General features: G+C 42.0%; 1 protein-coding gene across 4 annotated transcripts in view; it reads left to right on the top strand.

The window, feature by feature from the left end:
• LOC115192178 (discs large homolog 1-like protein) overlaps nucleotides 1-25,054 on the top strand; it is a 218,006-nt gene that overhangs the window by 17,854 nt on the left and 175,098 nt on the right. The window contains exon 1 of one of the 4 annotated variants that reach the window (XM_029750383.1): nucleotides 21,021-22,055. The exons of the other annotated variants lie outside the window; for them this stretch is intronic. Coding sequence (XP_029606243.1) covers nucleotides 21,807-22,055 — 249 coding nt within the window. The 5' untranslated portion in view covers nucleotides 21,021-21,806. Of the gene's footprint in view, nucleotides 1-21,020; nucleotides 22,056-25,054 lie in introns of those variants that run through there. 4 annotated transcript variants of the gene reach the window in all.

The following is a 25,054-nucleotide window of genomic DNA, read 5'->3' as shown; positions in this document are numbered from 1 at the left end:
TGTAAGTGCCGTGCTTTTTGAATGTCCTACCCTATGGGGCTCCCGAGTGGTGCAGTGGTCTAAGGCACTGCATCTCAGTGCTAGAAGCGTCACTACAGACACCCTGGTTCAAATCCAGGCTGTATCACAACCAGCTGTGATTGCGAGTCCCAGAGGGCGGTGCACAATTGGCCCAGGTTTGGCCGGTGTAGGCCGTTGTTGTAAATAAGAATTTGTTCTTAACTGACTTGCCTAGTTAAATAAGGTTAAATCAAAAAATACATGTTGATGATTTCATTCCTGTGCTGTTTGTAAGTACTCTGGTAGGTTGACTGATAACCTGAACCAGGTTGCAGGCACTGGCTACAGTTTTAAGCTTTTTCTTTAGTGGGCAGCTTGATGAAAGCCAGTCAGTATTTAAAAATCACCCAGAAAATAAACCTCCATGTTGATATCACATACATTATCAAGCATTTCACATGCTATCCAGATACGGACTGTTAGCACTTGGTGGTCTATAGCAGCTTCCCACAAGAATGGGCTTTAGGTGAGGCAGATGAACCTGTAGCCATGTTACTTCAACAGTATTTAACATTTTGTGATGTACCCACAATGTTCCCACCAGACTGTTCCCACAACCTAATGAAATATTCTGGGAACCTTTGAAAATCACATTAAATATGTTCTAGGAATGTTCTTGCAACATCAGGTGAATGTTTTATACAAATATTATATAATCACCAGCATGACTGGACAGTTTTTGTGTTATGAGAACATTTGCCTTGACCTAACGAATGTTCTGGGAACTATCAAAAAAACAGTTTTTGTAAGCTGGGTAGGTACTACACACAGTAGACAGCCATGGTAAGAACCAGAGATAGAAACAAGCAGTAACGTATATGTATTCACTTGTTTGTGTTTACCATAGACTGTATGTTGTTTACATACTCTGTTGACTATGGTCTGTCTGGAAACATTTAGTCTTCAAGCCAAACCCTTTTAGATTCCAGGTAGAACCGTTTCAGTTTCCATGTAGCTGGAACCAAAAAAGGTTCTTCAAAGGGTTCTTCTATGGGGACGGCCAGAGAACCTATTTAGGTTCTAGATAGCACCTATCTAGTGTGGTGTTGTGAGGTTCATTGTCAATAATGGATGTCTTCCCCCACCTAGTGGATCATTCCCGTCACTGCAGCTGTGTGGCCAATACTTCTCTGCAAGTGAAATACTTTGCTGAATACCATATCGACCACTAGCACCTTGGCACATGTAGTAGCTCGGTCAAGGTTGGATAGGTAAAGGAAATATAATAATAGCTCCACCTGGCCTTTTGAATTCTGGCTATATTTATTAAACTAATGACACAGACACTGAACATTGATGTACTGTATGTTCTGTACTAGATTTTAGCCATAAAGCTAATTTAGCAAACATACTGTCAGTGTTTTTATCAAGTAAACTATTTAATGATGCCTTTGACTATTTTTAAAGATTCATTGTGACTAGTGTTTTGTTCAGTCTGTGGGTTTCTCTGTGTGGTTATTTTGGTGGGGCCACAGCTGGTGTGTTTGTGTTCGTGTGTCACAGTAGCATCACAGTGGTCTGCTTGGCTCTGTAGGCCCTAACAGATGGAACAGCCATCTTGTTTCTCTCCAGGACTCTGGTACTGCAGGGCTCTGGACCCAAATGTACCTCATGTACTGGCCAACACAACACACACACACACAGAAGCATAGGAACAACTTTGCCATTTGGGATACACATTTTGCTACGGGGTCAGGGGACATGCCCCCAAATTTTAAATGCTACATTTCTAGTGACTTTTGAGAAAAGGATACAGACAAATATTAACTTACAAATGGGCAAATTTACAAGGCTAAGGGTGGCATTGCAGAGGGTCACTTACTCTGGTACAGTCCAATCAGTCTTATCTCCATGGCCATTCATAGTGTACTGAATATCAGTGTGACTGTGAATATATTCCATTAACCTTTTCACATGTGAGTTCCAAATACACTACCATTCAAAAGTTTGGGGTCACTTAGAAATGTCCTTGTTTTTGAAAAGAAAACATTTTTTTGTCCATTCAAATAAAAATAAAAACTACAGTGTAGACATTGTTAATGTTGCAAATGACTGTTGTAGCTGGAAACGTCAGATTTTTTCTGGAATATCTACATAGGCGTACAGAGGTCCATTATCAGCAACCATCACTCCTGTGTTCAAATGGTATGTTGTGTTAGCTATTCCAAGTTTATCATTTTTAAAAGCTAATTGATTAGAAAACCCTTCTGCAATTATGTTAGCACAGCTGAAAACTCTTGTGCTGATTAAAGAAGCAAAAAAGCTGGCCTTCTTTAGACTAGTTGAGTATCTGGAGCATCAGCATTTGTGGGTTCGATTACAGGCTCAAAATGGCCAGAAACAAAGCACTTTCTTCTGAAACTTGTCAGTCTATTCTTGTTCAGAGAAACGATTCTATGCGAGAAATTGGCAAAAAACTAAAAATCTCATACAACGCTGTGTACTACTCCCTTCACAGAACAGCACAAACCAGAATAGAAAGAGGAGTGGGAGGCGCTGGTGCACAACTCAGCAAGAGGACAAGTACATTAGAGTGTCTAGTTTGAGAAACAGACGCCTCATAAGTCCTCAACTGGCAGCTTCATTAAATAGTACCCGCAAAACACCAGTCTCAACGTCAACAGTGAAGAGGCAACTCCGGGATGCTGGCTTAATCTTTTATTTTTATTGGCCAGTCTGAGATATGGCTTTTTCTTTGCAACTATGCCTATAAGACCAGCATCCCGGAGTCACCTCTTCACTGTTGACATTGGTCTAAGTGACCCCGAACTTTTGAACGGTAGTGTACATTTTAACGGTCCACCCAGCCAGCGTAATTTTATTTATGCAGGTGATGTCAATGCTCTCACTGTTCCAAAAACAAAACACCCTCAAACTAAGGCACTCTGACTGCTATGTTTCAACGTTCCATCTCATTAATTCACATAAAAGTAGCCCATTTCACTGTGGAGGACAATTTACATTTGAGGCATGCTGTGCTAATGTAAGGCGAGGATTAGCTAGATGAGCCAGATAAATGTCTCTCTTCGATGAGAACCCAAGTACTCCCCCAGTATTTCCCCAGGTCAAGTATGCAGACATTTGCACATCTCCAGTCAGAACAGAACCTGTCCGAAGATTTCCCCCCTGGCACATTTTCCGGCTGGTGCCCACATTGCCTTCATTGTTGTTTTCCTTACTAATAATTACTTTGGACTTGTGTGTGTTCCTATCAAAGTAAGTACCTTATTACATTATAATATTTGTTTCTGTAAGTTGTTGTTGTTTCTACTGTAGCACACCGTATGTATCTATTTATGGAGCATAATGTATTGTACACTCCTTTACAGTTTTACTGAAGGAACAAACAGCTAGAAAAGACATGCCTATATGTGGTTGTCTATTTTATTGAACTAGTAGTAGTGGTTGAGCAACAAAAATGAGTTTTACTAGAGAAAAGAAAACAGCAAGAAAAGACTGACAACTTATAAATATGCATAACCCATATTTCAATATGTAGTGATTAAACAACAAAAACTAAATTCCCACCCCTTAAGGCATTGTATCATGGCAGGTCACCTGTCAAGTCAGTCAGTCAGTAATTGCTGCAGATGTGCTCAATAGTGCTTGAGCATATGGTACTACCCAAAGCATGGCGCAACACACAAGGGTGTGTCATAAGCTAAACACATGTACTTTGTCAACCTCCTCTGCTTCCTTCTCCTGGTGCTGGACAGGCAGACTTTGCAATGCCTCCGTGTGTGACTGCTTTGAGCAGCAGTTTGAGGGACTTCCGAGGGAAAATGCTGTGCATTGAGGTGTAGGGGACTGTCTGCAGCAGGACTGCCCCCAGTGGATGGACGCCAAGGGGTGTGGTGCTCCTCCAGCAGCTCTCTCATGAGCTTCTCTCTGTACTTTTGGTAAGTAATCACCTCACCTATGGGGGAGAGGGGAGGATGAGGGAGTGGTGAGGATGATGAGGGAGTGGTTTACCTGGGTAAGATATTGTCAATATAATTGCATAATGGAACTGTATGTGATTTGTATGTGAACTGTACGTCCAATTTCAAAATACATTTGTTCAGTAATCATCTCACCTATTAGCTGGCAGTGGTGAACTATGTGGCCATTGAGGATAGCAGTGTCGATCACATGGGGGAAAAAATATTCTTATACCAGTTGTGTGAGCGCATTCCATAAAACTGTTTCTCATGTCCACCTTATTCACTGCTCCCATTTGGAGTTTATAGGTCAAGCACAAAGTCCGGTTTGATCTTTCTCTCTCCTGTCAGGTGGTCCACCTTCCCTGTGACCAACATGGCTGCTGTATGGACAGTGGAGAGTATATGGACGTCCAGTTTGTCATGCCACTTTACTGTCAGCTGTTGACCGTTCTCCTTGAACTCTATCTTCCCGCTCTGTATCTTCCTGCTTCCAAATTCTAGCATCCCATTCCTTTTTCAGCTAGACTGTGCCACAGGCCCCTGTGCTGTTGGAGAGCAAATGCTGGAAAAGTGTGGCACTGCTGTACCAATTGTCCACATACAAAGTGTGTCCCTTCGTGAGATGAGGAGCCAGTGAACTCATCACCATGGACCCAGACACCCCAAGCCCCTCATAATGTTGGAGGTCAGTGGTGGATCCTGTGTAGACTATAATGTCCTGGATAGAACCTGTTTTCACAAGACACATGAAAAATAACTAACAAACCTGTGCCTTTTGGAGGGAATGTATAGATGGAACTCCAGCAAACCCTTCCATAACACGAGGGACTTGTCAATGCATAGGTCCTTGTATAGCACAAACACCCGACCAAATGCTTTCCATGAGAAGGACTGTTACCAGGAAGTTATACATTTTCCTGATTGTGGTTGTCACCCATTTAGCAAGCTTCCCCCTCATTCCTGGCTCTCTCTTCTCCTGTAGCTACAAGGCATAGCGATTGGTCTTCTCCACTGTCTTCTACCAGCTCCTCTGTCAGAAACAGTTTGAAGCACTCTGCCTCAGCGGGTGATGGCAAGGAGTTTGCACTCCAGACTGGGACTCCTCGAAGCCAACAGCAGGGCCAGGAGGGGTGAAATGACTGCTGGCCTTCCAACTACCTCTGTTCCCCGTACTTCACCCACTGTTAGTCTGCCTCATCACCAGCATCTTCAAAGAGACCTGGGACTTCGTTGGTTGGCAAGGGGTCCTCAGATTCAGAGTTCTCAATGGGCACAAGGTTTGTGGGGCAGTTCCTCACTGTCACTGTCAGAATCTGATTCCTCACTTTCATACCCAGAATTTCGGCATTTGTGAGGTGTCTCCTTTTGAAAAACATTGCTAATGATACAGCTTAGCCCATTAGCTACATACATAAACAACAACACTGAATGGCTCCGAGTGAGTGTCAGAGGTTACGCAAGAGTGTCAGAAGTTACATGATTGACTGCCGGCACGTGCCAATTGTATCAATAAATTATTATCAGAAAATGGTTTGTGTGGTAATAATGTATTTATTCACTGTTTTATTCACATTTTCAAGTACTGGTGTTGACAAATAATGCATTCCGATTCTTGCATAGATTGTAATGGACACACACTGTATGATGTGTGTAAAACTTTTTTTTAAGGTTGTGCTGATTATGATGAGTTAATGCTAAGGTAATTGCCAACTATGTGTGCAGCCATGTTTGTTGACATTATACAAAGATGTTTTTACAAAACGAGGTGAAGGGAAGGTTCACTCGTCTTTTGAGTAAAAAGTGAATGATGGTACACGACACACCCCCTTCAACATGCATACTGCAAACAGACCCAACTCATTTTGTCGCCTCTTCTTTGGTTGAAGCGGGAAAAAAAACTACATGGAGGATCGCACAAACTCTGGGATTACTTTCAACTTTTAGAAAGTGTTTTACTCAATTATTCTGATCACTGGTGAGCTCACCCGTAATGTGTTGAATTGTAAATAGTAATTGCTATTAGCTAATTCATATTATGGTTTCTGTCAGTAGAGAGTTAGCTAAATATGACCGCTTGTGTTAGCTCACTCTTTCCTCATTTAGCACTTGGACTAATGTAGCCTGCATATTCCAATTTGGATGAGAATTGTGTTAAGCTGTTCCAACTTCTATGAATGTCTGAACATTGTATCCAAAACTAAAACGGATCACATTGAGGACATAAAGTTGTAAAGACTGTGTTTGTACAAATTGTTTCTGTGGAAATAAAGTGTGGCCAGCTCGAACGCTGACTGTTGCGTCAATCGTATCGAGTAAATTGTTCTAATCACACCGGTTTGAGCATACAACGCAGTGACCACTGTAGAATGCTCAAACACGTGTGCTGATATCCGTCAAAGGGTTAAACAACCACTTTGCACTCTCTCTGCTACTGTATGATTCATTTCCTAGTATTTTTCTCACTTCCCCCATGTCAGGTTGTTACTACTGCTGCTCTACATACTGTATGGTTTAAAACGTATACTATTTTCAACTTATAATACAGTTATTATACTGTAATAATAACTAGCAACATACACAGTTAAAAACAGTTGTGGGGTCCACAAAAAAATCTGATCTCATCATGAGGGGCCGTAGTGGATCTCCGTTCTGGGTACAGTACCCACATCCATCGTGCGTAGAGAAAATGTTCCCATTATAAATCAAGTTTGCTGTAATTCTACACATTTTGCCATGTGGTGGAGAGAAACATGTGCCATTTTACAGCTAATTTCCTGCAATTCTACACATTTTGCCATGGGTTGGAGTAAAATGTTTAATATGATATCTGAGAGAGAGTGACTAACAAAATCAATGGTAGCTAGCTATAAATTGGCAAAAATCAGTTTTTCAAAGATTTCAAAGAAAAGGAAAGTAGACAATGAATGTAGGGTGTTCCAGCAAGAGTGGACATTGAAATATTTCTTTATTGAGGTATCAGGGAAAGCTGTGTGCTTAGTGTGCAAAGAGAGCATCGCTGTCTTGAAAGACTACAACTTCTCCTGACACTTCCAGACGAAGCATGCAAAGAAATATAGGAATATGTCTTCTGAGCAGAGGGCAAGTGCATCGAAAGAGTTGCTTTCTCAGTTGCAAAAGCAGCAAGGACTTTTCACAAAACTTCATCCAGCAAACGACAGAATTGCGAGAGCTAGCTATGTACTGTCCCACAAAATTGCGAAACATAGCAAGTCATTCGCTGAGGGCAAATTCATTAAAGAATGTTTAATTGACTCTGTAGCAAAACTTTGCCCATCTTTGACATCACAAAGAATATGGAACAACAGAAAGACACCCATTTCTCCTTGGCCCTGGATGAGAGCAGTGATGCACATGACACGGCGCAGTTGTTGATATTCTTACGAGGCATAACCCCAGACTTTGAAATTACACAGGAGCTTGCTTCAGTGCAGTCAATGAAGAGCACAACCACAGGGAAAGATTTATTGGAGGAGGTTAATAAGTGTGTGGCAAAGCTGGGACTGGGTTTTGAAAGAAGTTATCCAGTGTGACCACTGATGGGTGCCCAAACTTGACAGGAAAAAAACATTGGTCTTTTAAAATGGATACAAGATCAAGTAGCTGAGCTGAACCCAGAAAATATATATTTTTTCCTGCATTGCAATATTCATGAGGGGGTGCTCTGTAAATGTGTATTTAAAATGTGCCATGTTGTGGATACGGTCACTAAAGTGGTAAACTTCATAAGAGCAAAATCTTTAAACCACAGACAGTTTGTCTCACTGTTGGAAGAGACAGAGTCGGGCCATGCAGATCTCCCCTACCACACAAACGTGAGATGGCTGAATTTGGGGAAGGTGTTTAAAGGGGTGTGGGACCTCAAGTCGGAGATTGCGGAGTTTTTGCAAGTGAAAGGAAAATATGTGGATTACCCTCAACAGCAAGATAAACCATGGTTGGCTGATTTTGCCTTCACCGTGGACATCATCGCCCTCCATGAATGAACTGAATTCCAAACTACAAGGGAAGGGCCTTTTTGCACATCAGATGTACAGCCTTGTCAAAGCTTTCAAGGGAAAATTACTCCTCCTGACCCGTCAAGTAGAAGCCAACAATCTCACCCACCTTCCGACACTACTAGTCTGTTCCCTATCAGATGACCAGCGGGAGAAGTATACATCGCTGCTGCGTGCTTTGAACGGTGAGTTTTCTCGCCGTTTTGAGGATTTGAAAGTGTTGGAAAATGACATGCTGTTGGTTTCCTCTCCTTTCACCTTCAATGTGGATAACGCTCCCACTGACCTGCAACTTGAGCTTATCGATCTTCAGTCGGATGCAGTGATTGGAGAACTATTAAAAACAATGTCACTGACGAGGTTCTATGCATCTCTCGATGAACAAAACTGAGTCATGCTCAGAAGATGTTTGTACTGTTTGGGTCAACCTATGTAAACTCAGCAAAAAAAGAAACGTCCTCTCACTGTCAACTGCGTTTATTTTCGGAAAACTGTAAATAAAATATGTGTAAATATTTGGATGAACATAACAAAATTCAACAACTGAGACATAAACTGAACAAGTTCCACAGACATGTGACTAACAGAAATGGAATAATATGTCCCTGAACAAAGGGGGGGTCAAAATCAAAAGTAACAATCAGTATCTGGTGTGGCCACCAGCTGCATTAAGTACTGCAGTGCATCTCCTCTTCATGGACTGCACCAGATTTGCCAGTTCTTGCTGTGAGATGTTACCCCACTCTTCCACCAAGGCACATGCAAGTTCCTGGACATTTCTGGGGGGAATGGCCTAGCCCTCACCCTCCATCCAACAGGTCTTAGATGTGCTCCATGGGATTGAGATCTGAGATCGTCGCTGGCCATGGCAGAACACTGACATTCCTGTCTTGCAGGAAATCATGCACAGAATGAGCAGTATGGCTGATGGCATTCTTATGCTGGAGGGTCATGTCAGGATGAGCCTACAGGAAGGGTATCACATGAGGGAGGAGGATGTCTTCCCTGTAACACACAGCGATGAGATTGCCTGCAATGACAACAAGCTCAGTCCGATGATGCTGTGACACACCGCACCAGACCATGATGGATCCTCCACCTCCAAATCGATCCCGCTCCAGAGTACAGGCCTTGGTGTAATGCTCATTACTTCGACAATAAACACGAATCCGACCATCACCCCTAGTGAGACAAAACCGCAACTCGTCAGTGAAGAGCACTTTTTGCCAGTCCTGTCTGGTCCAGCGACAGTGGGTTTGTCTGGTGATGACCTGCCTTACAACAGGCCTACAAGCCCTCAGTCCAGCCTCTCTCAGCCTATTGTGGACAGTCTGAGCACTGATGGAGGGATTGTGTGTTCCTGGTGTAACTCGGGCAGTTGTTGTTGCCATCCTGTACCTGTCCGCAAGTGTGATGTCCGGATGTACCGATCCTGTGCAGGTGCTGTTACACGTGGTCTGCCACTGCGAGGACGATCAGCTGTCTGTCCTGTCTCCCTGTAGCGCTGGCTTAGGCGCCTCACAGTACGGACATTGCAATTTATTGCCCTGGCCACATCTGCAGTCCTCATGCCTCCTTGTAGCATGCCTAAAGCACGTTCACGCAGATGAGCAGGGACCCTGGGCATCTTTCTTTTGGTGTTTTTCAGAGTCAGTAGAAAGGCCTCGTTAGTGTCCTAAGTTTTCATAACTGTGACCTTAATTGCCTACCGTCTGAGAGCCGTTAGTGTCTTAACAACCGTTCCACAGGTGCATGTTCATGAATTGTTTATGGTTCATTAAACAAGCATGGGAAACAGTGAAGACCCTTTACAATGAAGATCTGTGAAGTTATTTGGATTTCTCTTGTTTTGCTTAGTTTATGTAAACAGACATTTTCAGTGATGAAATATAACAAGTCAAGGCACAGATCACCTCTCAGCAATCCTGCGCATAGCAACGTCAGGAACTATACCTGACTTCACTGCTCTAGTCAATGCCCATCAGAGACTTCACTCCTCACACTGATTGAGTAGTTTTAAATGTAATATTGAACTCTCTCTTTCTTGTGTTTTTGTGCATACCTGTTAACCTGTTATGGATAGGGGGCAGTATTTTCACGGCTGGATAAAAAACGTACCCGATTTAATCTGATTATTACCCCTGCCCAGAAACTAGAATATGCATATAATTATTAGCTTTGGATAGAAAACACTCCAAAGTTTCTAAAACTGTTTCAATGGTGTCTGTGAGTATAACAGAACTCATTTGGCAGGCCAAAACATGAGAAGATTCTGTTCAGGAAGTACCCTGTCTGACCATTTCTTCCCCTTGTTGATTCTCTCTATCCATTACAAAGGATCTCTGCTGTTACGTGACACTTCCTACGGCTTCCATGGGCCCTCAGAGCCCGGGAAAAAGCTGAATGACGTAATTCAAAGCCCTGGCTGAAACACACGAGCGCTTTTGCTAAGTGGTCTATCAGCAGACAAAAGGTTTAGGCGCGTGCCCGAGTCGACCCCGTGATGTATTTTCTTTCGGCTGTTTACCTAATTGCAGATTCCTGGTCGGAATATTATCGCTTTTTTACGAGAAAAATGGCATAAAAATTGATTTTAAACAGCGGTTGACATGCTTCGAAGTACGGTAATGAAATATTTAGAAATCTTTTGTCACGAAATGCGCCATGCGCACGACCCTTATTTACCATTGGGATAGTGTCTAGAACGCACGAACAAAACGTCGCTGATGGAACATAACTATGGATTATTTTGGACCAAACCTACATTTGTTATTGAAGTAGAAGTCCTGGGAGTGCATTCTAACGAAGAACATCAAAGGTAATCAAACTTTTCTAATAGTAAATCTGATTTTGGTGAGTGCTGAACTTGGTGGGTGTCTAAATAGCTAGCCCTGTGATGCCGGGCTATCTACTGAGAATATTGTAAAATGTGCTTTCACCGAAAAGCTATTTTAAAATCGGACATAGCGAGTGCATAGAGGAGTTCTGTATCTATAATTCTTAAAATAATTGTTATGTTTTTTTGTGAACGTTTATCGTGAGTAATTTAGTAAATTCACCAGAGGTTTGCGGGGGGTATGCTAGTTCTGAACGTCACATGCTAATGTAAAAAAGCTGTTTTTTGATATAAATATGAACTTGATTGAACAAAACATGCATGCATTGTATAACATAATGTCCTAGGGTTGTCATCTGATGAAGATCATCAAAGGTTAGTGCTGCATTTAGCTGTCTTCTGGGTTTTTGTGACATTATATGCTAGCTTGAAAAATGGGTGTCTGATTATTTCTGGCTGGGTACTCTGCTGACATAATCTAATGTTTTGTTTTCGCTGTAAAGCCTTTTTGAAATCAGACAGTGTGGTTAGATTAACGAGAGTCTTGTCTTTAAAATGCTGTAAAATAGTCATATGTTTGAAAAATGGAAGTTTTCGGATTTTAGAGGAATTTGTATTTCGCGCCACGCCCATCATTGGATATTGGAGCAGGTGTTCCGCTAGCGGAACATCTAGATGTAAGATTAACAAGAGTTCTGTCCGTGGCGCTGATTGAACAGTGTACTTTCCCTCTGTGTAGTTCATTGCATGTTTAATAATGAAAACACCTACCAAAAGGAGAACATGGATGTGGTTTATTTCTGTGCATGTTAAAAAAGTTAAATAAGTAGCATATCTGGACATGATTTGCAGTAGATATATCTTTCAACATAGTCATACACATGATGTATAATCCTGTAATATGACTCTGACCCACAATGGCAAAAATATATTCTAAAGTGGCCTTCCATGATAAAATAATTGCCCAGGCATGGCCTACAGTATCCATCTGAGCAATGAGCTCAAAGCAGAGCAGGCAGCATCCTGGCTGGTGTTGATTTCATCTCATCATACTGATCCTCATACTGGCTGGCTGCTCTATGCGTGTGGCACTCTTTCAGTCGTCTCTGTATGTATGTGTACACTCATTGCAGTAACAGGTTGAGTCTCTGTCCTCTGTACTGTAGGTAGTGTCGTTGGAGTGTGTCTTCGACGCTGGGTCACCTGTAGGCTATGAGGAGGTCCCTTTTCCTGACTTCTCTACACTACCAACCACACCCTTCTACAGGTAACACCCACTGACCAACCACCTGCTATGCCACACTGTTAGTTCGCCCCGGAATGATAGCATCACTGCCAATTATGCTTCTCCATTTTGCTTTGTTTTTCTATTCAGTTGAATCTTTCAATCGTTAATGATGACACTTCTACCATAGCTCTTCTATTCTCAGTATCCCTGCAAAATGTTGCAGTAACATTTTGAAAGCTCTAGGTGGCAAGGTTGCCATAGAGAGTTTGCTAGCTTTCAGATAGATAGAGCAATGTTATTTCTGTTTACATGGATGTTCTGGCTTTGGATTGCTCATTTATGTGGCTTTGTCATCATGTAGCTGGCTGTGCAATTGGTGTTCAACTGATGACCAAAGTAAGCCTGCAGGTGCCCATCCCGCCACAAGGAGTCACTAGAGCGCGATGAGCAAGTAAAGCCCCCCCGGCCAAACCTTCCCCTAACCCGGACGACGCTGGGACAATGGTGTGCCACCCTATGGAACTCCTGGTCAAGGCCGGTTGTGACACAGCCTGGGATCGAAACCCGGGTCTGTATTGATGCAGTGCTTTAGACTGCTGCGCCACTTGGGAGGCCTTCAACTTCATTTTCACCCAGGAAGTAGCCTAAGCTTTGTGTCATGAAAAATGTCCTCCTTGGAAATAGACCGATAAGCTGTTTGGCTGATGGTGATGGTTTCAGCGGACCTGTCATTTTTTTTAATGATTTGTATCGCATGTTCTCTTCCCTTACCCATCAGTAGCCATCTCCTGTCAAGTGAGTCTAGTATATGTAGTAGTAGAGTGGAGTCAGAGCTGTGATAATAGGACTGATGACTCGTTCAGGCCAATAAGTGCATTAATTCTCTTCAACTGCTCCATGTAATGCAGACTGGTGGAGGACACATTTCAGCAGCGCGCCACCCTGAATTCCAACAAATTGCCTATCTCTCTCATTCTATGATGTTGTACTGTGCTGTGCTTTGGGTCTGAGCCTATTAGGAGATGGTACTGATGGGCTGGGTGCTATGCAGAGAACAGAGAGAGCACTTAGTGATCCCAGCACCTCTCTCTGTGTCATTAAGCTAATGCACTCTATTAGGAATGCCAAAAAGATGGGCCGGTGCCTAATCTCAACCATAAGGAGAACCAAGGGACTGCAGCGGACCTTACTGGTAGGTAGGGAGGATGTATCTACTGTATTATTGGTAGGTAAGGAGTGTGTCTGTGTCGTAGTGAGACAAACCGCTTGTCATTGACTGACACTCTTAGCTGATGAACTCTCCAGTGTTTACTGCCCACTTACTCTATATGCATGCAGTGAACATGTGGTTTCCAGGCCAGACCTCTGTGGGTTTTTTTTTAACCACTGTGAAGTTTGTAGCTGGGTTTGTTGACTGCTGTATGGAGTTGATTTGAAGGTTTGTTTAGTGTTTATGTGCTAGTGCTGCTTTTAAATGTCTGTTTTCTGCTCTAAAAGACTACTTCTATGAAGCAGGTATGTTCGGTTTTAGAAACCACAGTGTTATATTCTTATAGGAATGGTCATGCTTTTGCTACATGTAAAGCAGATTTGTTTTGGCGTCATGACGATGCATTGGTTTAGCTCCCTGTCCTGCTCTCACCGACAACATGAGAACGCTCTCTCTGCTTTTCTAACAGCACACACCCACACTATACGCCAGGAGTACCACACACACAGACATCCCACTCCTTCCACAGTAATACAATGCTCCCATAGCACACAGACCTCAGCCCACTACCGTGGGTGTGATGCTGCTGCTGGACAGACAGAGACAGACAGACAGAGCTGTGCTGCAATGCTACGTGAGCTGAGCTGCAGTAAGTAAGTAGCCTTCTGAATGAATTCTAGAGAGCTAAATAAACCCAGTTCAGTGTGCCTATCTGTCTCTGAGGTATACATGTTGATGGTAAAGAACCAGTAATAGCAGCAGGAAGAGAGGTTTGACTGAGTGCTGGATACTGTTCCCGTGCTTCAGTGGCGATAACGTGATACTTCAGTTAGAGATTGATTAGAAGTGAGATAGAGATGTTATTGAGACACTATGTTTTACATGCTCAATTTACACTGAGTGTACAAAACATTAGGAAAACCGGCACTTTCCATGACATAGACAACGCAGGGGAATCCAGGTGAAAGCTATGTTCCCTTATTGTCACTTGTTAAATCCACTTCAATCTGTGTAGATGAAAGGGATGAGACAGGTCAAAGAAGGATTTTTAAGCCTCGAGACAATTGAGACATGGAATGTGTTTGTGTGCTATTCAGAGGGTGAATGGGCAAGACAAAAGATGTATGTGCCTTTGAACGGGGTATGGTAGTAGGTGCCAGGTGCACAGGATTGTGTGTTAAGAACTGCAACGCTGCTGGGTTTTTCACGCTCAACTGTTGTTTTCCGTGTGCATAAAGAATGGTCCACCACCCTGAGTATATTTACGGTATTATTGTTTTCACTCATAGAATTCCAACATTTTATTCACGCTCCAAGTATTTGTATTCATTTAAATGTAGCTGCTTCATTAAAATGAGAGCTTTGTCTTGAAGCAAAACCATTTCAGCACCCTGCAATATTATCAGTGAATAAGTGCATGGTACTTCCATGAACCCATAAATCCTTCCATGAACCCATAAATCATTATGAATACGGTATTCCCACCACCATAGCATGGGCCCAAGGCTTTTCCCAAGTCATCTAACTGAGCATCCATCTTTGATTTATATTAATGTTTGTGAGGTGAGTTTCTGTTATCAAACAGAAACTAAATAAAAATGAGAAAATGTAGTCTGAAAACAAACTTAAACTAAACTGAATTTCAAATAAAAATCGAAGGAGCGCCTGTAAGTCGCTCTGGATAAGAGCGTCTGCTAAATTACTAAAATAAAAATAAAATTAAAAATAAATTAAAAACAAATATTGAATCATATTATCATCCTACCCGACAGCCATAGGAATATAAAGAAATATGTAGGACGTGACCTGCAGGACGTTGTGCCATATTCAACATAAAAAACTCTACACACAGGCCAATTAGGTGTCTAAAGGCAAGTCTGTTTGTGGCAGCCCTTTCACAGGGCTGTCCTTCACAACCAGACAACCTATCATTCCACTACTGGATTCCAGCATCATTCAGGCTGGGATAATGGGATCAATGGGTCTCGTTTTCATGCAAGCTGCATCTGCTGACTGCCTACACAGAACTGTATAAATGGAAATTGATCACCCCACAACCCCAATACCCCACCAGTCATACAGGAAGGATACTTGACATTATCACTGCAACTTGCCCAGAATGACCAGTTAGCTGTGCAAGCTGGTCAGGCCCCAGAACTACAACCACCACAATCTCCTCACCCTGTTAAAATACACTAATGTCCTGGTCACACTAATGTACTGGTCACCTCAAATACTTATAATCAACATTGCACACTTAGTTTTAGTGTGGAAAGAGGGCTGTACATACAGTATACACTCCTAGAGTAGCAGACTGTTGTATTACGGTTGGTTTCCTATAACTTGGTTACGCTTCTGTGTACTTGTGTTGTAAGAGGCTTGTTATTATATTTTGTGGAATTGCCCGTTGTTGATAAGTGTGTGAATGAGATTAAAACATGAACACACATTGAAAAGCTAGTTGGCTTGGGCATTTCAAACACAACAGAGGCATGGCAGTGCAACCCCCTAGATATACCAAGAACCTTATGAAATTTTAAATACAGAATAACACAATACAAAATGAACATGGGCTAATTGTATGCAGGCAAAGGTGTTTGAGTGTAATCATGTTGGCCATATTGGATTCAGAATACAATTGATTTACACTAAAAGTCTTTATAGGCATGAGTGTTTTACACAATTCTGAGAAAATGCCTTGTATTTACACAATTCATATTTACAAGTGATTTAACCTCCATCAAATGTTATTATGGTAGCCGTATTGGATTTTGGAGACCATATTGGATTTTAGGCAAAATATAAAGATAATTGGCCCCCTGACTTAATTGCAAGACTAGGAGCTAAATATACAAAATCCTTTAAAGAACCTAGGACCCCAGACATTTTTATTTCGATGCTGGAGCCCACTTGTTTTCCTTAGAGTGGATTACAATAGCCACAACATTAAAATCATTTGTAACTATATGCATTTTTGTCAGGCAAAATGCATCAACAGCACTGAATGAGAGTTGTCTATTGAACAGCAACCAAAAACCAAAGTTAACATTCATCATAGATATTCATAGCTGGTGTTTACAAGTCTATATAAAAATGCAATATTAAATTTTAGCAATATCAGAGCTTGCAATATTGGCTTATGAGTTTATGAAGGCTCTTACAATATTCAATGATTACATTTATCTAACACAGGTTACCACCAAGCTAGAACATTAGGCACAAGTAAGAGGTGAAAATTGACCAAATTATTATTCAGAGGCACATTGAACACCGTTTGGGTCTTTGCATGTCAAAAAAGATGCACGTCATATAACACTATTTGAGGCGTTAAATAACACAATTCTATTATAGAATGTTGTGTGTACTGAATTTGCACGTGCAAGCCAAGCGCCACCACTACTATCAGTAGCACTGTCAAAGCTGTACAAAAAAAGTTTGCAAACAAGCAAACACCGGCCACAAACGAATGTTTACAATACCGTGTTGGTGAAAATAGACCAAATTAGGGTAAGGCACATGGGCTACTAACAGCTTACTACACAACATACACTTAGTATTACTTTCTTAGCTACAGTATACATATCTTCCTTGCATATTACATCATTTATGCAGCAGCATACAATACATTTTTGGACTCACCTTGTGAAGGTGGCGCGGCGGTCTGTTGTGGGCAAATTTAGTCAACAAAGTCTGGGAATCTATGGATTTATGGTGGGGACTCTGACAAAAAAATCACACAGCCACTCCATTGAATTGCAGGCTAACGCTAGTGGTTGCTTCGCAATGATTTCAGTTAGCCACTGAGTCCTTCCAAACGACTCATTTTTGAATTTGCGATTTTCAACTTGTTGTGTAATATTTATGTCCAATGGCCGATGAGCACCGATACGTTTTATCTATAATTTATCTTAATTATTTATCTTCATATGACAAGGATTAAAAAGGAGTTTCCAGTAGATTGTCGACTTGATCCATGATGACTGCTAGCTAGGACTTTGAAAGTAAGACGTTGACATGATCATTCCAATCAAAGCTACTGTACATATAACGTGATTTGACGTAATTTTATCTGTGGCCAATGACCTTGAGCCTTCTTGTAAGGGCTCTTGTAATATAACTTTATGGCATGACCCAAAGGGCTGACATGTTTTATGTCTACCCTTACTAAGGACTTCAACTTGGCGATGACGTACTGTCCCCATAAGTGACAGAACACTGAGTCATTCACGCCTCAATGCTCCTATTTTTTTGCTGGCTCGTCCCACCACCACAGAAAGCAATGAGCTAGGCTTAAACACCTGCATTTTGGAGCTGCCTTACTCAAGAAAACAAAAAACAGACCATGTGTGTATCCAGCTTTATTAGCTTAATGATATATATTTTTTTACATTGTTTGCAAACTGATATGTGACATATATTAATGCCCAAATAACATGCAAATGGGATCAGGTAGTAACCAAAAGTGTTAAATCAAAATATATTTTATATTTCAGATTCTTCAAATAGCCACCCTTTGCCTTGATGACAGGTTTGCACAATTTTGGCATTCTCTCAACCAGCTTCACCTGGAATGCTTTTCCAACAGTCTTGAAGGAGTTCCTACATATGCTGAGCACTTGTTGGATGCTTTTCCATCCCAAACATCTCAATTTGGTTGAGGTCGGGGGATTGTGGTGGCCAAGTCATCTGATACAGCACTCAATCACTATCTTTCTTGGTAAAATAGCCCTTACACAGCCTGGAGGTGTGTTGGGTCATTGTCCTGTTGAAAAACAAATGATAGTCCCACTAAGCCCAAACCAGATGGGATGGCGTATCGCTGCAGAATGCTGTGGTTAAGTGTGCCTTATTGTAAATAAATCACAGACAGTGTCACCAGCAAAGCACCCCCACACCATGCTTAAGGTGGGAAATACACATGCACAGATCATCTGTTCACCCACACCGTGTCTCACAAAGACCAAAAATCTCAGATTTGGACTCCTGACCAAAGGAAAAATGTCCAACGTTCTAATGTCCATTGCTCATGTTTCTTGGCACAAGCAAGTCTCTTCTAATTATTGGTGTCCTTTAGTAGTTGTTTCTTTGCAGCAATTCGACCATGAATCCTGATTCACACAGTCTCTTCTGAACAGTTGATGTTGAGATGTGTCTGGTACTTGAACTCTGTGAAGCATTTATTTGGGCTGCAATTTCTGAGGCTTGTAACTCTAATGAACTTATCCTCTGCAGCAGAGGTAACTCTGGGTCTACCATTCCTGTGGCAGTTCTCATGAGAGACAGTTTCTTTATAGTGCCTGATGGTTTTTGCGACTGCGCTTGAAGAAACTTTCAAAGTTCTTGAAATGTTTCATATTGACTGACCTTCATGTCTTAAACTAATGATGGACTGTCGTTTCTCTTTTCTTATTTAAGCTGTTCTTGCCATAATATGGACTTGGCCTTTTACCAAATAGGGCTATATTCTGTTTACCCTCCTACCTTTTCACAACACAACTGATTGGCTCAAACGCATTAAGAAGGAAAGAAGTTCCACAAATTAACTTTTAAGAAGGCACACCTGTTAATTGAAATGCATTCCGGATGACAACCTCCTGAAGCTGGTTGAGAGAATGCCAAAAGTGTGCAAAGCTGTTATCAAGGCAAAGGGTGGCTATTTGAAGAATCTCAAATATAAAATATATTTTGATTTGTTTAACACTTTTTTGGTTACTACATGATTCCATATGTGTTATTTCATAGTTTTGATGTCTTCACTATTATTCTACAATGTAGAAAATAGTAAAAATAAAGAAAAACCCTTGCATGAGTAGGTGTTCAAAAACCTTTGACCGGTAGTGTGCATATATATATATATATATATATATATATATATATATATATATATATATATATATATATCAGTGTTCTGGCACTCATGGGGACAGTACGTCCACGCCAAGTTTAAGTCCTTAGTAAGGGTAGAAATTCAAAATTTCAGCCCTTTGGCTTATGCCATAGAGTTATATTACAAGTGCCCTTCCACGTTAAATCACGTTATACTGTAGCTCTGATTGGACTGATCATTATCCTTTTTTGGGGGGGCTAAAAATGTGGGGCTCAAAACAGGTGGGTCTCTGCCCCACCTGCCCTGAATGACGGGTCGCCACTGTGCTTTCTTCTACCTCGGGTAGGGGTATCTCAAAGGTTTGGGAGACTTGCCACTATTATAAAGTAACTCCCATGCTGTCAAGATCTCCCCTGAAAACTTGATATTTTAGCCTTACAAATAGATAAACATGTCTTAGTTAGCTAGCTACATTGATATGAAATTGCCTATCTTAGCCATTTGATCCCTGGTTAATTGAATGAGGGAATTATTTTATAACGACATAAGTATTTGGTTATTACTGTAATGTTGCAGGGTGCCAACCATCCTCTAGGAGAGCTACTTGGTGTACAGGCTTTTGCTCCATGGTATTTTACTTTGTGGGGGGTTAAGGCCACAATGGCAGGAGATATAATACATGGGATCAGCAGCAGCTTTCCATTGTCAATACCAGTGATAATAATGCATTTTATTTTGAAGTGTTTCCTTGCATCATACAACACAATTTTCAGTAACTTTTTTGGCTTATGGTGTTACAGACCATTGTTAATTTTTGGACAAGTGACTTGAGCTATGTCCTAAGAACAAGTGGCTAAATAAGTTAATGTCAAGCCCTGAGATGCATTTATGTCTCCTAGTTACAGTACAGCTACAGCGAGGCTGATCTGATCTCCAGGACCTGACTGTAGGTGCCTGTACATGTGAACACAGACAGCACAGTGACATGTGGAAGAGGAGTCCAATTTATACTCTCTCCCTCTCTTTGCTGTGCTCTGGATAATATATTTAGAGCAAGAGGAGCAGGAAAGGAGGCAGGGAGGAGGCAGGAGCTTTGATGGTGAGGTTGCAGCTCTATTTGATGTGAAAGCTGTTTTGCCAAAGCGCTGGTCCTCAGGGAGTAGGAGCACAAGCTGTGACAATAGCTCTTACCTCGTTTGACACCTGTGGCATGGGCACACCTATAGGCAGGCTCCGAGTCTGAATGGAGAAGCAGAAGGATGCTTATACTAATTCAGTGTGAGAAGAGTAAGAGGAGAAGAAGATAGGGAATCAACAGGCTTTCGCACAGACGTGGATCGTGAGTGTGTCTCTCCTTTTTCTCATATTTCTCATATCCTTTTTCTCATATCTCATATTGGCACAGCCTGCTGTTTTTCCATTCTGGATCGACGGCAGCAGTGCGTGTGTGGGAGACCAGGGAGCCGCAGTGTCTGAAAACAGCTAGACTCACCATCACGCAGGACCAAAAGTCAACGTTTACCACACAGGACTGGCTAACGGCTTATACTTCCTTCCTGAATGAAACACACTCACCTGGAAAGTGTCCGCGGCATCTCACTCACTCTCTTCTTCTTCTTCTCTTCTCCATCTGTGTCTCCCTTCTGGACCTGCTAGCATGTTTAGAAAGAGGTGTTGGGTTTCAGCGTTATGCAATTGGTCGGCTGGCAGGGGCGTCAACAGCTTCCGTAATCATGTCTGATGAAGGGAGGCTTGGGTTTCTACACCTGGACAATGGACCTGGAGTGGGCCCAATCAATGACTGCTCTCTGTGAAAGCTTTCCTGTGGCCACAGAGGTTTCTGATGAGTTGCAATAGAGTTAAACTCTTCTGCAACTAAGTTAGGGGGAGGAGGGTGGTGAGTAGAGGAGGAAGAGGAGAGGAGTAGAAGACCCAGCCTTCAGATCAGAACTCGGGATGGATCTCTCTGTCTCTCTCTCTCTTCCCTCCCTCTATCTATATTTAATGTAAGTGTGGAGGATTAGAGGGGGGAGTTTCAGAGTTGTTCTTCTGCTCCTAAGGAGCTCCTAAAGTGCTGTGATTGAGTCCTGGTCATTTGACTGCACTTTACTGGAGGTCCACTTACAACCAGGAAGCAAGGGAGAGGGAAGGAAAGAGAACGAGAGGAAGAAATACAGAGAGAGCTCCCTACTCTGTCTCCAAGACTTGTCAGGTAATCAAGCCTATTTCCTGACTTTTCGACCGGCCCACTCTCTTGTGCTGTCATTCGTGAAAGGGAAGAAAATAAGGGAGAGGAGGGCCTCAGTGATCCAGAGACTCTGGGGAGTTGTTGGTGGTGCGATCTGTCTTTTTCGGTCCTAACTGCCTTCCCAGCTATTGACAATATGGCGTCTGGTGTGTCCCTCTGGTTAGGGAAAGAAAGATGCCGACGGGGCTGTTTGTCTGTCTGTAGGTTGCAAACTAATGGATTACCCTTTGGACTTTTAGTCTCTCTTACTGCTCAATAGGATGCAGTGAGTAATCTTATCCTTCCCTTCACACCCCCCACCTCCTCCTCCTCTTGTTCTTTCTCCTCTCCTCTGTGGCTGCCGGTTCAATCCCTCCATAGGCCAGCTGTTCTCTTGTTCCTGGCCCTGAGGGAAGAGAAGAAAAGAGGGGATTGTTATTCCTCTTCTTCCTTCCCTCCTCTGCTCCCTCGCACCAAAGATGAATTTCATCGTCGGTAACAACTCTCAGTTCCCACGGGATGGGCGAAGCAGTGGGGGCAGAGGCCAGGGAGGGCCCAAGAAACAGAAGCAGGGGCCCAAGAGATGCTCCTCAGAAGAACTGCACTCAGGACATAATATGGGCTCACCTTCCTGCTCCTCCTTTTCCTCATCTCGCTGGCAGCAGCTCATCACCTTCATCTCAAAGAGAAACGCCTTCAGTGAATGCATCACGGCTGGAGGCACACAGGTAATACCAGCTCACATACCTGTACATGTACACCTGTAGTACCAACAGTTATACTGTAAATGTGATCGCAATGTGGAATCCCTGCTTTTATTGACTGGTTATACTCGGTGTTTGTGGACAAGGCAAGGGACGATTCTGGTGTGTTCAATTGTTTGGGCTTGATATTTGCTGTGTAGACTGTGGTCTTTGATACTTGTGTGGCAAACAATGTGTCTATTTCTATTCCTCAAAGTTACTATAGTAGCTACTGATGCTCTAAGAACTCTCAAAGCATGTAGACCAAAAATGCAGAACGTTTCCAAAATCTGAAAGCTGAAAGGGTAAAATAAGATATCTGTTTCCTCAGTCTTCGAGAGAGGGATGTAGTAGAGCTGTCAGTGCTGGGAGCAGTGTCGAGAGCCCTACCCGTGATTGTCCACAAGGGTTCCAACAAGTCTTCTACTGCTGTTCTCCTCTGCCATTGTTCGGTATCCGGTGACTTGTCCTGTAGTCCTGAACAGAACTACAGAGTTGATTTTCATTTCATTCGCTCTGGAAGATGCTTCTTTGAAGATAGGCTAGCCAGGCGTGTCGATGGTTCCCAGTTGGGTGATGAGAGTAGCATACTACGATGGTTTGAGTAGAGTAGTAGAACAGCTCATTAGCCATACCAGTGATTGTCCGGGAGGTGAGTTTGTCTCTACCTCATGTTGAGAGTCAGAGTTCAGACCATTTTAAATGTATTTTCCGGTCTTATATGTTCATTGTTAACCCATCATTTTATACAGTTTGTTGAAAAGGGCGGTTCCGTCAGGCTAACACGCTCTCTGACCTCAGTCAGGGGCGTGACTTGTCAATGTGCAAAGTTTATGTAAAACAATAATCTCTTATGGCTTTTAAAATTATGTCCCTCTATTAACAAGCACACTTTCATAATTTTTCATATTTCATGCACAACGCATGGGATGGACACCACACATGTGGTTATACTTTCCAAGTTACAGTTGTCATGTCTCTAGTATGATTAAATTAGATGGCATTCTATTTTATCAAATCGATTACCTAACATTTAATTGATTATGTGATTGAATTAAACCATGCAACAATTAAACCATTAATAACCTGGGGCACCACAGAAGCATTAGTTTATATAGAGCAGCTATGTCCCGAATCCACACTTAAAGATCTGGTTTTTTATATCAATAGCAGTCAATCATTAATTATTCTTTACCTTCTATCAGTCTCATCTGAACGTCGTAAAATTCTTGTTTATCGGCACGAAACCTAGAATAAATTATGAATCAGCAATATACAAATTGGCTTAATTATTTATTTACTAACTAATCCAATCACAGAAATACATAACAAACAAACAGTAGATATTATTACTAACAATGGTACAGTGCCCTGCAAAAGTATTCATCCCCCTTGGCATTTTTCCTATTTTGTTGCATTACAACCTGTAATTTAAATGGATTTTTAAATGGATTTCATGTAATGGACATTCAAAATAGTCCAAATTAGTCAAGTGAAAAAAAAAAAAAAAAATTACTTGTTTAAAAAAATTATATATATATAAAAAAACGGAAAATTGGTGCGTGCAGAGGTATTCACTCCCTTTGCTATGAAGCCCCTAAATAAGATCTGGTGCAACCAATTACCTTCAGAAGTCACATCATTTGTTAAATAAAGTCCACCTGTGTGCAATCTAAGTGTCACATGATCTGTCACATGATCTCAATATATATACACCTGTTCTGAAAGGCCCCAGAGTCTGCAACACCACTAAGCAAGGGGCACCACCAAGCAAGTGGCACCATGAAGACCAAAGAGCTCTCCAAACAGGTCAGGGACAAAGTTGTGGAGAAGTACAGATCAGGGTTGAGTTATAAAAAAATAAACTTTGAACATCCCACGGAGCACCATTAAACCCATTATTAAAAAATGGAAAGAATATGGCATCACAACAAACCTGCCAAGAGAGGGCTGCCCACCAAAACTCATGGATCAGGCAAGGAGGGCATTAATCAGAGAGGCAACAAAGAGACCAAAGATGACCCTGAAGGAGCTGCAAAGCTCCACAGCAGAGATCGGAGTATCTGTCCATAGGACCACTTTAAGCCATAAACTCCACACAGCTGGGCTTTACAGAAGATTGGCCAGAAAAAAAGCCATTGCTTAAAGAAAAAATAAGCAAACACGTTTGGTGTTCACCAAAAGGCATGTGGGAGACTCCCCAAACATATGGAAGAAGGTACTCTGGTCAGATGAGACTAAAATTTAGCTTTTTGGCCATCAAGGAAAACGCTATGTCTGGCGCGAACCCAACACCTCTCATCACCCATAAGATACCATCCCCACAGCATGATGCTGCCACCACCATGATGCTGCCACCACCATACTTCACTGTGGGGATGTTTTTCATCGGCAGGGACTGTGAAAGTGGTCAGAATTGAAGGAATGATGGATGGAGCTAAACACAGGGAAATTCTTGAGGGAAACCTGTTTCAGTCTTCCTGAGATTTGAGACTCGGACAGAGGTTCACCTTCCAGCAGGACAATGACCTTAAGCATACTGCTAAAGCAACACTCGAGTGGTTTAAGGGGAAACATTTAAATGTCTTGGAATGGCTTAGTCAAAGCCCAAACCTCAATCCAATTGAGAATCTGTGGTGTAACTTAAAGATTGCTGTATGCCAGTGGAACCCATCCAACTAGAAGGAGCTGGAGCAGTTTTGCCTTGAAGAATGGGCAAAAACCCCAGTGGCTAGATGTGCCAAGCTTATAGAGACATACCCCAAGAGACTTGCAGCTGTAATTGCTGCAAAAGGTGGCTCTACAGATTATTGACTTTGGGGGGGGGGGGGGAATAGTTATGCACGCTCAAGTTCTGTTGTTTGTTTCACAATAAAAAATAAAAGATTATCTTCAAAGTGGTAGGCATGTTGTGTAAATCAAATTATACAACCTCCCCAAAATCCATTTTAATTCCAGGTTGTAAGGCAACAAAATAGGAAAAA

Source organism: Salmo trutta, chromosome 4, assembly GCF_901001165.1.
Source record: "Salmo trutta chromosome 4, fSalTru1.1, whole genome shotgun sequence".
Lineage (NCBI taxonomy): Eukaryota > Metazoa > Chordata > Actinopteri > Salmoniformes > Salmonidae > Salmo > Salmo trutta.
This window is presented reverse-complemented; position numbering and strand designations above follow the sequence as displayed.